This window comes from Lampetra fluviatilis, chromosome 63 (genome assembly GCF_964198595.1).
Source record: "Lampetra fluviatilis chromosome 63, kcLamFluv1.1, whole genome shotgun sequence".
Lineage (NCBI taxonomy): Eukaryota > Metazoa > Chordata > Hyperoartia > Petromyzontiformes > Petromyzontidae > Lampetra > Lampetra fluviatilis.
In genome coordinates, this window is record NC_136337.1 from 4705722 (window position 1) to 4720991 (window position 15270).

At 52.3% G+C, this 15270-nt stretch overlaps 1 protein-coding gene across 1 annotated transcript; it reads right to left on the minus strand.

The window, feature by feature from the left end:
• Nucleotides 1–1246: 1246 nt before the first annotated feature.
• On the minus strand, nt 1247–14999 carry MEN1 (menin 1). Its single transcript, XM_078882129.1, has 10 exons — nt 14687–14999; nt 11756–12266; nt 9577–9812; nt 8737–8865; nt 7547–7587; nt 7023–7110; nt 6764–6900; nt 5162–5294; nt 4767–4943; nt 1247–2514 (listed from the first exon to the last, which is right to left on the minus strand). The coding sequence occupies exons 2-10, from the start codon at nt 12219–12221 to the stop codon at nt 2002–2004; spliced, it is 1920 nt and encodes a 639-aa protein (XP_078738255.1). The 5' UTR covers nt 12222–12266; nt 14687–14999; the 3' UTR covers nt 1247–2001.
• Between the last annotated feature and the right edge of the window lie 271 nt (nt 15000–15270).

Here is a 15270-nt window from a genome sequence, read left to right on the forward strand (position 1 = left end):
AATCTTTCGGTCGTTTTTTTAACCCACTTCTCGTCCCCAATCGAGCTGACATTTTCCACACAGACTCGTTGTGCGTGAAAATGAATTTGTGAAATTTTTTTTCCAAAATTGTACACTGTTTAGGGGATATTTATTTATTTACCAATTGCTTAATGCTGGCAGACAATCATCTGACCCATAGGTGGCAGCCATCTCAAGCCAGAGGACGAGAGGACTCTAGCCGCCACGCATATAAAGGATTTAAGAGTGATAAACTTAATTTTTACGGGTTAATTTTTTCACTCGCTAAATTCAGCGAGGTTGTTGACCGAGACCCCACCTCCTGGGGCTGACTGAAGGGGGGGGGGGGTCTCCTCTTCGTCCTCTTCCTCATCATCCAAAGTCGCTTCAGGTGGGTTTTTTTGCCGGTTATATCGTGACATAATGATATCAGCACTTCTGACACCAGTTGTAACGACTCCAGGAGACACTGCCTTTTGATGATTCTTTTTTGAAGACACAGTTGTAACTTGACAGGCGAAGACCCCGACTCCAGCAGCAGCCTCAGTCTCTCCTATAGACCCCTTTTATCCCCAGCGTGGCCATCCCTTGACTCTTGGCCACGCCCATACTCTCGAACCCTCTCACTGGCTCTCAATCCTTGATCCACACCTGTCCCCTTCGATCACTTGGCCACAGCCCTTATTCTCGATCCTTCTCGTAGACCCTAGATCTTCCCCTGTCTGTCCCTAAACCTGTGATTACCCCCTGTGGCCCCTAGTCTCTTCCTATGATAATTCCGCTGTCATTACCCCGTGGCCGCTAATCCCCTGTACTGTCTTTACAAATGCATTGCTTTCTCTGGAACGTTAACAACAGCGGCTACTCAAAAACAATAAATATAAGTGCTACTCTATATGTAGATATAAAAATATATATTAGTTTGGAGCTGGAGAGTTCTCCCGCAAAACGACTTGCCGAACATAAGCATATACATCAGAACGGAGGTCAAAGTTATTCAACAGGACAGAAGATTACTTCCAAAAAAATGAACTGGAGTAACAGAGGTATAAATATGAATGGAGAAAATATTAAGAATCATAAAAATACGACAAACACATGTATACAATATCTCTACATTAATGTGTTTCATGAAAGAGGCAGTGTTCTGATATTTCCCAGTTGAATTGTATTGCTGGATGGACGGTGTGAGCATAAAATCTTGACTCAAAGCATAAGGGATTACTAAACAGGAAACCGAACAGTGTTACTCGAACTTATATATTTAATATATACACACAATCACACATACGTTTAGTACTATACAATCTTATAAAAAACGCACAAACGTGTATGTTACATTGCAAAATAAATTTGACGCACTGCTGAGTTGACCAGTACTCAGTAACAACATATATCGGTTCCCAAACTTTCTTGGCCCTTTCTGAGCTCACAGAACTTTGTTTACCCTCACACATATTTCACGGCCCACCAATGCAGTAAAAAATACGGGTTTGTGAAAAAAATCCTATCTACAAACGTGCCAGGGAATACTTCCAAAGGTCTTGCGGACCCACCAGTGGTCCGTGGCAACCACTGATCCCAAGGTTTCCGAACTGCCATGCAACCTTGCCCAGTGGACCATATAGTAAACCATTGTCGTCTGCACTCCGTCAATGGAGGAATAGCAAAACTACACAAATTCTTTCCTGAAACTTATTTAGCTCTTAAAGATATTAGAATGAAGAGCTCTGCTGACCGACTATGCTGTGGAGGCTATTAGGTTTTCTGCTGTGGTGGACATGTCTAATTTACTAAAACTAAGGCTGGTGATGGTCTCAGATCCACCTTGCCTTGAGATATAGTCATATATGACCAATTAAAACGTAGATTTTCACAACCAATATGTTGCTTCATTATTGATTTTTGGATGAGGCGACGTCATGATCTGTCCAAATGTATGTGGAAAGACCCTCCACCACCCGACAGCCAAACCATGCAGCCTCGCGCCCCGCACGTGGCTCAGCTGACTAACTTGCGCTGCCTCTTGCCGGCGGCTGGGCTGGCGTAGTCACCTGCGCCGCTGCCCCCGGCCGGCTTGGCGCGCTTGCCCATCTGCACCTGCGACTGCGCCGTCAGCTGCAGCTTGATGGCGCTCGTGTTGAGCTTGGCGCTCACAAACAGCTCCTTCATGCCCTTCATCTTCTTGCTGAGCAGGGCAAGGCCTGGGTTGCCGGTCGCCGTGGGGACGGGCGGGGGAAGCTGCTGGTGGCACGTCGCGGCCCGATCGCCGTCTTCCGAGGGAGCTGGCGGCGCTGCGTCACCAGAGTTCTGGCGCGACACACGGCGGCTTGCCGCTGCCTCGTCACGGCCGCCCCTCCCTGACGCGGCCGACGCTGTAGCTGCCGCGGCCGTCGCAGCCCCCTTCTTGCCGCCCGCAGCTCTGACCCCATCTTCGCGAGCCCCGGCCTCCTCCTGGCTCTCGTCCGAATCCGATTCTGGGTCCTGAGACTCCACCGTCACCAGCTGCCGTGCCTAAACCGATCATCACACGGTACAAGTGCAGGAGCAAGGAAATTATTGCGTGCGTTTATGCTGGCTAGGTGTGTAGGTATATTTGGTTGTGTGCTGGTTGTTGGGCGGAGTGGTAATGTCATCGGTTAGTGCACTGTGCTGCGAACCTGGCGACCTGTAATCAATTTCCGCTCAAGCCAAACATCATTAACGAATATATTAACTAGTCCTGGGCCTCTCCGAGGTCAACTCGGCTGTAAATGAATACTGCAGTGTGTTGAAAACATCACGATCCCCTCGGGCGCCTTGCTGGCCTTCATAGGTGCTCGTCAACAGCACTTCCATACTGTGCACCTGTATATCCAGGTTTTATCCGGTCATGCCTAATATAAGTGGGAAAAAAGCTGTATAATTGCTGAGCCTCGCCTGGTCAACTCAACCTAACATAAGCACTGGAGAGATGACGGCGATCAGGCGTGGTGCTAGACCAGAGGTCGCAATCAGGTACCCGATACCCGTACCCTACCCGATACCCGGCTACCCGTACCCGGCCCGGGTACACGTTTGCAGCCCTGGTGCGGCTGGATACGGGTACGGGTAGGCCGTGAGTCACTGTTTGTCACTCATTTCCCAACGTCTTGTCTCTTCTCACAATTCAAGTTCCTAGAATCAACCCACCCGCGCCTGCAAACATGGCTTCATCCCAGAGGTCGCAATCGGGTACCCGTACCCTACCCGATACCCGGCCGGGTATGAGTAGCCGGGTATCGGGTAGGGTACGGGTACCCGTTTGCGACCCTGGTGCGGCCGGGTACGGGTAAGGAATCAAAACACGTTTGCGACCTCTATGCTAGACACACCATCCCCACATGTTCTGTGCCAACCTTCACAGCTGCTCACTACCAAGCACTGCCTCAAAAGCCTGTGAAAGCTGCGAGCTGGGTGTGAACATGCGAGCATGTGTGTATGTGGGAAGCGGTAATGTAGCGTTTAGCGTGTTGCACCATCAACCCAGCGACCTGAGTTCAATTCTCGCTCACGGCCAACACCAGTGATAATTATCTGAAACGGCTCTGGACCTCCCCTAGGTCGACTCAGCCTCAAAGTAATATCTCGTGTTGTGTGTAAACTTTGCCACTTGGAAGACAAAAACGTGGTGATGGCCACCCACTCCCTCATGTCCTGTGTCGGCCTATAAAGGTGGTCGCTAAGAATAGAATTTATCTTTCGATTTAAAGCTTTCGTGACTGCAGGGATTCATCTTCTTGGTTCTTTCGGTAAAGTCACATAGAATGGAAATAATAAAATAATAAAAATAAAACATAATAAAATAATTCTCATGACGTTTCGGCCACAACGCAAGCAGCCGTCCTCAGGTGGAGAGCAGGTCTGTCGAGAAGACAGTCTGAATGCTGCTTGCGTTGTGGCCGAAACGTCGTGAGAATAATTGTATTTATGTTTATTATTTTATTATTTCCATTCTACGTGACTTTACCGAAAGAACCAAGGAGAAGAATTTATCTTGTTTTTTATGGCCAACAACGGCGACAAATATCTGAACTGGTCCTAGGCCTCCCATAGGTAGACTCAGCCTTCAAATGAGTAACTGGTACGGTATGTAAACATCAGCACTGGTCAGACAAAGGTGGTCGCGTGTGGCGTTGGCCACATCAACCTCTAGTGGGCCGTGCTGGCAGCTCCCGCCGCTGCTGGCCATCTGTGCAAAAGAGCTTCACAGATCTTCAGATTCCTGCTCCAGTCTAAATAAAGATTCTGATTTAACAACTCTGGCACCCCCCCCTCTCAGCCAGTCTACATAACAAAGGCTCAGTCCTTTGTTATGTAGACTAGCCGTAGTTTCAGCCGCACCAACCTTACCATAATAATAAAAAGGGGGCCTGTCCTGGCTCCTCCCCCCTCAACCAGTATATATACGGGGTCGGATCTCTTGGAATTTCTCATTTACTTGATACAGCGAGCGTGCTGTGACGGTTCCACCTGAAGACGGAAGCTTGTGTTGCCTCCGAAACGTCGTGATTTTTATTTTATTTTTATTTAACTCTTATTAAATTTAAATTTTAAATTTTTACCTACGTGACTTTACCGAAAAAACCCAAGAATATGAATCCTTGCGGTCACGAAAGCTTCAAATCTAGAATTCTGATTCCGCTTTGTAGCCGCCACTCACTAACAGCGCATGCCTCAAACATTTTGTTCGGGTCACGTGGATGGACCTTTGCGTGCATGCGTGCGTGCGTTTCGTGTGCGCGTGCCTTGCTGTCGAAGCGCGACACGGACTGCACGAGGAAGGTAGCCCAGCCGACGTGCAGCACGGGCGTCGTGCTGCCCTCCTCCCACTTGCAGATGCCGTCGTAGAAGCGGAGTAGGTGCGCGAACGCCCAGGGGTCGTGGAGCCCCGTCGCCTTCCCCGCTGCTCCCACCGCACCGTCCTGGTCACGGCCAGCAGCATCGGATCAACAGCAGTAGCAGCAGCAGCAGCAGAACTAGCAGAGTGGCCAGCTAGCGGTGTGGTCGGGGTGGAGGTGTGGCTGTGGGTGAAGGGGTGGCTGAGATGGTGGCGTGGCCAGGATGCCCGGGTTTGCGGTGTGGCCCAGTTGGCAGTGTGGCAGGAGTCTGGCCAGTGTAGTTAGCGTGGTGCGGCAGCTACCTTGCCCTCGCTACCTTCTGCCTCCACCTCCTCCTCGCTGCTCGCCATCTCCTTGAGCAGGCTCGGGATCACATCGTTGGCGATGTCAAAGAACTCCTTGTATATTTCTTCATCCTCCCGGTTATAATTGTAGCTGCCAAGACAGAGAGAGAGAGAGCATCGCGCCTTGACCAATTGCGAACGCCGACGCGTGGACTGCCGTGACCCTTCAACGCTACGGAACAATACAACGAAATGCATTTACCTGACGTCTACAACGGGACTGTATCTCACAACGATGCTCAGAGACGTTGGGCATGTTTACAGAGACCGCTGGTCAGGCATGAGCAGAGGATAAAGCGAAGGTCTTTAGCCCTGAACTTGGAACAGCACGGACAGGTAGGGAAAACCCAAGAGGAACTTTCCACTATTTAAACTATTTTTAGTTTACCAGGAAAGGCCCACTGAGATATGTAGATATTTTTCAGAAGCCACCTGACCACAAATGATAGATCAACAAAGTGGCTTATTACGTGGTAATTTATAGCAGCCAAAACACTCCTTAATACCAGCGAGGCAGTTCAAATCTTGCCACCGCTGCACCCCAGACCCATCACACACTGGACACAAGACCCATCACAAACTGGCTCACACAGTGCTTTGCCTCCTTTTCCCCCCATCTGTTTTGCCCACTGAACGAAAATCGGGAGTTGGTGCAGGTGCCCATTTCCACAATGGCAGCATGTGACATAGAAACCTTAGTACGTGATATCCGTAACTCAGCGCGTGGTAGGGAAACCTCAGTCCATGATATCCAGAACTCGGTGTGTGGGTGGCTGTGTCTCGAGATACCTTGGCAAAGTCTTCGCCATTTTCTCATTAAATGTCTGGGTGGTCCAGGTAAGCACTGCCTGATATGTGGAACTCTTTTGCACCATACGTAGCCAACCGTCCAAATCGGAGACTCTTGGGCAAGTGCTGTTATCGAGCACCTATAAAGGCCAACAATGCATACAAGGAGGTGGGTGAGCAACACCATTCCCGGTCGCCTTTGTCTCCCCAGTGGTGATGTTTACGACACACCACACCAGTTAACTCATTTAAGGTTGAGTTGACCTAAGGGAGGCCCCGGACCTGTTCAGATAATTGTTACCGATGTTGACCGTGAGCGGGAATCCAGCGCGTGTCACCGGGTTCGTAGCGCAGCGCACTAACCGCTACACCACCACTCCCCGGCACTGCCTGACACAGCACTGCCCGACAAACACGGCCGGGTAAGTACTGTAGCTTAGTACTGTGGGTTGGTGCTGTGGGTTAGTGCTGTAGGTTAGTGCTGCGGGTCAGGGATGCGGGTCAGTGCCGCGGGTCAGTGCAGTGGGTTAGTGTTGTGGGTCAGGACTGCGGGTTAATACTGCGTGTTAGTACTGCGGTGGCTTAGTACTGCGGATCAGGACTGTGAGTCAGTACTGCAGGTAATTACTGCGGATAAGTACCGCGGGTAAATACTATGGGTCAGTACTATGGGTCAGTACTGCCGGTTAGTCCTGCCAGTTAATACTGCGGGTAAGTATTGCTGGTTAGTACTGCAGGTGAGTACTGCAGGTCAGTACTGCGACAACTCACGTCTGCACCACGCTTGCTGCCTCGCCCCAGGCCTGCAGCGCGCTGCGCAAGTGACGGTGGCGCTGGTGGAAGCTGGCCAGGTACAGGTACGGGTAGACGTGCTGGTTCCGGTAGAACTTTTGAGCCGTACCGATTGCCTGCGAGGTGAATAAGAAATATATAATAATAATAATCGCCGCCAATGATGGGTTACACAATTCACGTATTCTCCCGAACCGTGACTCCTGCACTCGTACAGCTCAAGAGTTCGGTGGTGCACCTGCTGATAGAGGGCGAGGGGTTCGGGTCGGCCTGGCGTCGCCTCCATGTCCTCCAGGTCGGCGAGCGTGCCCAGCGCCATGGGATACCTACAAAGACAAAGATCCCCCGTGTAGCCTTAACAGACCGTCGGAGCAAGTGCTGTTCGCAAGCACCTATGAAGGCCGGTACGGAACACGAGGCGTTGGGTGGCCAGCACTACGCCTGGCCGTCTTTGTCTCCCAAGTGACGATATTTACACACCGCACCAGGTACTCATTTGAGGTTAAGTTGACCTTGGGGAGGACCAGGACTGGTTCAGAAAATCGTCACTGGTGTTGGCTGTGAGTGGGAATTGAACTCAGGTTGCGGGGTTTGTTGCGCAGCGCACTAACCGCTACACTACCGCTCCCCATAGTGGACACACATACACAGTAACACACACACGCAGAGACACCGCATTGATAAGTGTACACACACACAAAGTCACTCGCGGACACAGGCAGATGACACATGGCACCGAACCAAACCAAGAGATGTGCTCACCTGTCCAGGTGGCCCAGGTCATAGAGCAGCCACAGGAGTTTCTGTGGAATAAAGCACAAACATAATCATCTACACAACAAAGGCTCAATCCTAACAGCGTCCTTCAGCCTCACAATAATAATATCCAGGGCCTACCTTGGCTCCTCCCACCCTCAACCAGTATATATACAAGGACTGTTTTCTTGGAATTTCTCTTACTTGATACCGCTATCGTGCTGTGACGGTTCCACCTGAAGACGGATGCTTGTGTTGCCTCCGAAACGTCGTGATTTTTATTTGATTTTTATTAATTGAAATTTTTTACCTACGTGACTTTACCGAAAAAACCTAAGAATATGATCATCGGGGTTCCACTCAGAATTCAAGTTTGCTATTTTCAAGGTCACACCGCCCAGTGGTATTCATTCCCCCGTTAAACTGAAGCCACTGCGCTATAGAGGCGAAGACCCAGAGAAGAGTAGGAAGTTCTGAATGAGCGGGTGAGTAGGTACGTCAGTAGTTTAGGTGAGCGAATAGGAGAGCAGGTGCGCGAGTAGGTGAGTTATTAGGCGAGTGATTAAGTGAGTGAGTAGGTGAGTTGTAGGGTGCAACTCAATGCACACAGAGTCGTGGTATAGAGGAATAGACGCAGAGAAGGGGAGGAGGGGGGGGGGGTCCAAGAGCGAGCTGTGATGATGAGCAGAATAGAATGTGACACGTTGAGAGGAAGGGGTGGGATCCCAGAAAACTGACTTCACTTTTCCCACGTGCACATCGAGGGCTTCACCGAGTGTTTCTCGTCAGTGTGACACCGAGCCCCTGCTGAGCTGACATCATCACGTCCCTCACCGACTCCCCCGTGTTTCACTTTTTACTGCATTAAAATCGCAACTAATTCCACACGTCTATACGCTCGCCTACAACATTAGCTTATGACCACATCTCTTAGGTATGTTGAACTTATTTTTCATCGTACGCAGCCAACCGTGCTAATCAGAAGTGCGGGGGAAGAACAACAAACTTAACACAAAAAAGCCACTGCCGATGACGGTAGTGGCAAGGATGATGGTGGAAAAATCTTCCAAGAATTTTCAGAATTTTATTGGATTTTTTAACGCACGTCCAAAATAATTTCGAGCAGAATTATTTTGTGTGTGTTGGTGTAATGGCTCGTTAGGCAGGGCCCATGGCGGCCATCGGCAGGCTCCCACCTGCTGCAGCTGGCACAGCTCCAGGCTGTCGGTGTGGCTGTCAATGGACGGGTTGATGGCCGCCACCATGCACGCCACCTCCATCTTCCTGGTGCACCGCAGATACGCCCCGTTCAGGTACAGCCACATCTGTTGGACAAACATCACAGAGTGGGACCACAGAGCTCGGGCAATTGCTGGTGCCGGTTCTGGCTGCCTTCCTGCGGGTTTCCCCCCCCCGCCCCCCTCCGTATGAAAACGGTGCGCATTACAAATCCAGACTCACGGCACAACCCATCATTTTCTCATCAAGGAACATAAACCATCACGCAAAATCGCAGCAGCTTTTGACCAGCCATTGAATAAAGACAATGACCGCATCGCGTGCTTTCAGATGATCTTCTGCGGCCATCTGGAATGCTCTTCCTTCCGATATTAGGAAGCCACCGGAGCTATGCACTTTTAAATCATCTAGATAAAAAAAGTGCGTCTTGTATTTAGTTTGTTGTCCTAGCCCCACACCTCCGATAAGCACGGTCGGCTATGTACGGCGCGATAGAAGTTCAACATACATAAGTACAGGTAGGTAGTCCTCTACTTACGATGAAGATGCGTTACGACGACGCCATCGTAACTCGGGGACTACCTGAGCTTGGCTCCGCGCCTCTGAGTTGCGGCCACTACGTCTGCAAATTTGCGCGCGTTACAAATTGAACTATTATTATTATTATTAAACCCATGGCTCTTGGCAGTGTCTTCTCAGCTACCGGTTAGGAGCCTCAGCCCCCCCCCCCCCCCCCCCCCCGAGAGGCTCCTAACTGTGAGCAGCGACCTGTTACCACCCAGCCGCGGCTCGCTCACCTTCTCGGCGACCCCGGCGTCCACCGTCTGTCCACGCTTGTCCTCGTTGCCCTTGCCGTGCCACGTCACCTCCACCGTCTCCTCGCCGACGGGGCCGAACGCGAGCCACGCGTGGTCCTCGGACAGCGCCAGGTGAACGTCGCGCAGGCCCAGGGCCTGGCACGCGGCTGACACGGCGAACGCGACGCCGAACGCATCGAGTTTCGCTCCCGAGAAGTTCACGGGCTTCTCAAAGCCTGCACCGGCACATGGCAGCGGGGGGAGGTGGCGAATCATCAGTATAGGCATTCACTCATTGCCGGATCATCGTTATGTATTATGCACAATGTCATCACCATCACCCACACAGCATCTTCATTCGTATAGCATTAAAAGCGAGCTGGCCACAAACCATAGCTCAATGAAGTGGCTTATCACGTGGAAATGTCTAGCAGCCAAATACTCTTAAACGCATGTTTAGAGATGTGGAGGGAAAAACCAGATGATCCGGAGAAAAATCTACGCTTCCACGGGGAGAACACGCAAGCTCCAAGTATGCATGTTGAACTTAATGCGCACCGTGGAGCCAACCATGCTAATCGGAGGTGCGAATTACATGGTCAGCTAAGGAGGTCAGAGTCGGGATCGAACTCACAACCTCCTGTATACCAGGCGAGGTAGGTAACATCTTCGCCACCAGAACAACCAGCTTTTTACTCATCCTAATCTACGACTCTCCTGAAGGCAGGATCAACTTCCTTAATGAACTTTCAGACTTTTTTTTTTATCTCCAACGTGACCAAACGGTTGGTATTCACAGGCGACTTCAATTGCCCAGGCCTGACAGCTGTCTCGAGGTAACTTTGGCTCATGCTATAATGTGGCAATTACCACCGCTGACCCAATCCGAATATCACCATCAGCACCTCTTCATTGAATCTGATCTTGGCTGTTGACCCTCTCCGGTCGGGTCGTTCCAAGTCAGCTATTCTGACCGACCACCTGATCGTCACTTCTCCACAATCACCCAGACCTCTCGTCATCAAAACTACCCACTACCTGCACATTCTCAAAGGTATCGAATTTTCCACTCTCTTATCCCCTTCACGCAAACTGTGCGTTTGCGCCCATCAGAGCAAAGCTCATCTCAGGACAGCGTTGATCAAAACTGGCTGGACTCTCAGACCTGGAACCACCCCACGCATCATTCCATGACTCCTGCTGGCTATCCGCTAATTTCATCCACGTTGAGGGATTCAGGAGGCGATCGGAACGAACCTACTCCCAGTGGGCTCACCAACGACTGGACCCGTTGCAAGATAGCCAACAAGCTGGGTCTTGATTCACACACCTCCTGTATCATAACTCACATCGAAACTGCCTCGGGATGCCCTCGCGACCTCAGGAAAGTCCTCAAAGACCTCCTCCATCCCAGCAGCAGCCTGGTGCCTCAATCACAATGCTCCACAAGCATCGTTGAAGCTCACAGCCTCCTTCAGCACCGACTTCATCGACAAACTTGTCACCTTTAAATTTCGATTCAAAGCTTTCGTGACTGCAGGGATTCATCCTCTCGGTTCTTTCAGTAAAGTCACGTAGAAGGGAAATAGAAAAATTAAAACATAATAAAATAATTCTCACGACGTTTCGGCCACAACGCAAGCAGCCGTCCTCAGGTGAAGAACAGGTCTGTCGGGAAGACAGCGTCTGAATGAAACACCCCAGTCTTGTCACCATCATCGCCGAAACCATCAACGCATCCCTCAAATGTCACCCAAACCCATTTTGTGGTTTGGGTGACGTTGGCTACGCACACCCCAGCCCCCATACCGCAGACTCTACCTCCCTCGGCGAGCCCTAGCCACTTCAAGTGAAGTGTACCTTGCCTGGCGTGAGCGTTGCGGCGACGTCACCGGCACTCTGTGGCGAAACAGCGGCTGCCAGAGGTCGCAAACGGGTTTTGATTCCTTACCCGTACCCGTACCCGGCCGGGTACGGGTACCCGTTCCCTGTACATACCCTACCCGAAATGAGTGACAAACGGTTACTCACCAGTGACTCACGGCCTACCCGTACCCGGCCGCACCAGGGTCGCAAACGGCTACCCGTACCCGGCCGGGTACGGGTAGCCGGGTATCGGGTAGGGTACGGGTATCGGGTACCCGGTTGCGACCTCTTGCGTCTGCCGCCGTGGTCCTACCAGTGAGGTAGCTGTAGAGCGAGTGGATGTGCGCACGGTCCTTGTTGTAGGAGCGGTGCAGCGTGCCCCACACCACGTCCGACACCTTGTTCACGAGCTCGCGGCCCGTGCCGCCACCCGCGCCACGCCGGAACTGCGTCAGGTCGACGGTGCCGAGCACGTGGCTCACGAAGCGGCAGCGCAGCGCCTCCACGGGCTGCCAGGGAACGGGCGGGAATGAGCACGCCGCCTCTTCCTCCCCCCTCTCCTCCTCGACCGCCTCTCCCGGCGGTGGGGCGGCGGCTGTTGTTGTGGCGGCAGTGGCACGGGCCGCGACGGCCACCGTGAGCTGGTGCTCGACGTAGCCCAGCACGATGGAGAGGAGCGCGAGGTCGGGCTCGTCCGAGCCGAGCTCGAGCGCGAAGAGGCGCACGACGCTGTCCACGCTGAGCAGTGGGAACAACCTCCTCGCCTCCTTCATGCCCATCGCGGCGCAGGGAAACGGCGCCGCACAGCACCACACGGAGCAAACCTGCACCGCACAGATCCACACCACAGCGTACCACACAGCACTACAATGCACTACACCACACCAATCCCTGCACCACACCACCACCACACAAAATCACAATCACACAGAACCACACCACCCTATACCACACCGCTCCACACTGCACACTACACCACACCGAACCACATTACACCAAGGGTGAACCGGAAGAATGAGAATGGTTCATAGAATCGAACCGACGACCTCTGATTGCAATTCTCGTATGCTAACCATCACAGCTCTATGGCAGCTCCCTTCATTTCTTAGTTGACAGGTTAACCCGTTGTGTATTGCCAGACACATCGATATACGTATTTGCAAAAAACAGTGTTTTTTAAACACATTCCTGCGGAGGAGGCTGGTAGGAACGTTGGGTTGCTCGGTCAATGGCCAGGGTCAACGGCGGCGTGGTGTATTCCGCAAATATGCCCGACCGTGAGGGCGGGCACAAGCCGGTGCGAGTAGGTTAAACGTTGAGTTTTATAAGGGCACCACGGGGTGACCAGCCCCTACCCACCCCTCCCACCCTCCCCACCCAGCCCCTCCCTCCCGACCCAGCCCATCCCTGCACGACGGACGGGCACAATAATCCCCTGTGGGCTGGTGTAACCAGGAGGGTCCTACCAGTAATCCACAGTATATAGGTGCTACTCGCTAACACTTGCCTCAAAGGTCTGTGAATTAAAGGTTTTTACAGCACAACATATGGGGGTGGGGGGGATATTTGCGTTGGTGTGACCGACACGCAGCGTGATGGTTGTGGTTGAGCATCGTGTGTGGGTGCGATTAAGGGCCGTCCATAAATGACGTCACGCACCTAGGGGGGGGGTCAGACATTTGTGACGAGGTGGGGGGGGTTTGAGAAACGTGACGTCACATCAAAATGCGCAACTTTAAATAAACATAGACAACACGTTCTACTTAATTAAATAGACGTTTTGATAAATGTTTTCTCCTACAACATCAGAGTGCAGCGCCACATTAAATACGCACTACAATGACAATAGTTTAAAGCGATTTGAAGCATGTTTTACTTTTTGGGGGGGGAGGGTGGGGGCAGAGCTTTGTGACGTCATATTTGAGGGGGGATCTGACTTTTTGTGACGCCGTGTGACGAGGGGGGGGGGTCAAAAATCGTCCAAAATCGCGTGACGTCATTTATGGACGGCCCGTTAAACAGCCGGCTGGGGCAGTCGACGAGCTGCGTGCGAGATGCGCTGTGCGGTGTGTTCCGTTACCACCAAATCGTTAAAACACGACGGTGGAGGAATCAATGGGTTCACGTTCATGGGGGGAGGGGGGTACAGGAGAAACGCACGACCCCTGCGCGTAGCGTGGGTTGGTTAGTTAGGTGGTGAGTGGGTTGGTGAGTGGGTTGGTGATTGAGGTGATGAGTGAGGTGGTGAGTGAGGTGGTGAGTGGGTTGGTGGTGAGTGGGTTGGTGAGTGGGTTGGTGAGTGAGGTGGTGAGTGAGGTGGTGAGTGGGTTGGTGAGTGGGTTGGTGAGTGGGTTGGTGAGTGAGGTGGTGAGTGGGTTGGCGAGTGGGTTGGTGATTGAGGTGATGAGTGAGGTGGTGAGTGAGGTGGTGAGTGGGTTGGTGGTGAGTGGGTTGGTGAGTGGGTTGGTGAGTGAGGTGGTGAGTGAGGTGGTGAGTGGGTTGGTGAGTGGGTTGGTGAGTGGGTTGGTGAGTGAGGTGGTGAGTGGGTTGGCGAGTGGGTTGGTGATTGAGGTGGTGAGTGGGTTGGTGAGTGAGGTGGTGAGTGGGTTGGTGAGTGAGGTGGTGAGTGGGTTGGTGAGTGAGCGAGGTGGTGAGTGGGTTGGTGAGTGAAGTGGTGAGTGAGCTGGTGAGTGGGTTGGTGAGTGGGTTGGTGAGTGGGTTGGTGAGTGAGGTGGTGAGTGGGTTGGTGAGTGGGTTGGTGAGTGGGGTGGTGAGTGGGGTGGTGAGTGAGGTGGTGAGTGGGTTGGTGAGTGAGTGAGTTGGTGAGTGAGGTGGTGAGTGAGGTGGTGGTGAGTGGGGGTGGTGAGTGGGGTTGGTGAGTGGGTTGGTGAGTGGGTTGGTGATTGAGGTGGTGAGTGGGTTGGTGAGTGGGTTGGTGAGTGGGTTGGTGAGTGAAGTGGTGAGTGAGCGAGGTGGTGAGTGGGTTGGTGAGTGAAGTGGTGAGTGAGCTGGTGAGTGGGTTGGTGAGTGAGTGGGTTGGTGAGTGGGTTGGTGAGTGGGTTGGTGAGTAAGGTAGTGAGTGAGGTAGTGAGTGAGGTAGTGAGTGAGGTAGTGAGTGAGGTGGTGAGTGGGTTGGTGAGTGAGGTAGTGAGTGCGTTGGTGAGTGGGTTGGTGAGTGGGTTGGTGAGTGAGCTGGTGAGTGGGTTGGTGAGTGAGTGAGGTAGTGAGTGAGCTGGTGAGTTACCTGCGCAGGAGTCGGGGCTTGTCGTCACACAGCTGTTGGTGGATGGAGCCGAGTTGAACGAAATGAATGAACGTGAAAAATGCGCGGGAAAGCGCAGCTCGGGGTGGAGGGGATTACTGCAAGTCGATGAAGAAGCTGTTTCTACACCAACCTCCTCAACCTCCAACACCGTGACCACGACGATGATGATGATGATACCGCATGCTGACTGATGGCGATGATGATTGCCGGTGGTTGTTTGCACGATGGCGTGGTTTTCTCACCGCTTCTCTTAACGGGAGTTGCGCAGGCCGCCGAGGTGGTGTGGATCGATTCCCGGTAACGATTAAAATCGCGAACGAATCAATTCTCGGATTGTAGGGAGGCGCGCATTGAATTCCGATTCCTCGCGATTCCATTAATCGTAGGATCGATTTAGAAATCGATTACTTTGACGGATTAAGAGCCCCTCCTCCCCCAGCTGCCGCGAGGGGGTTGTTTGACCATACTTCACCACGCTGGTAAGAGCGGTTGGATGAAGTGGATCGTGCCGTGGCCGAGAATTGAGCTTAGATTTGCTTTTGGGGAGAATCGATTAGACCTTT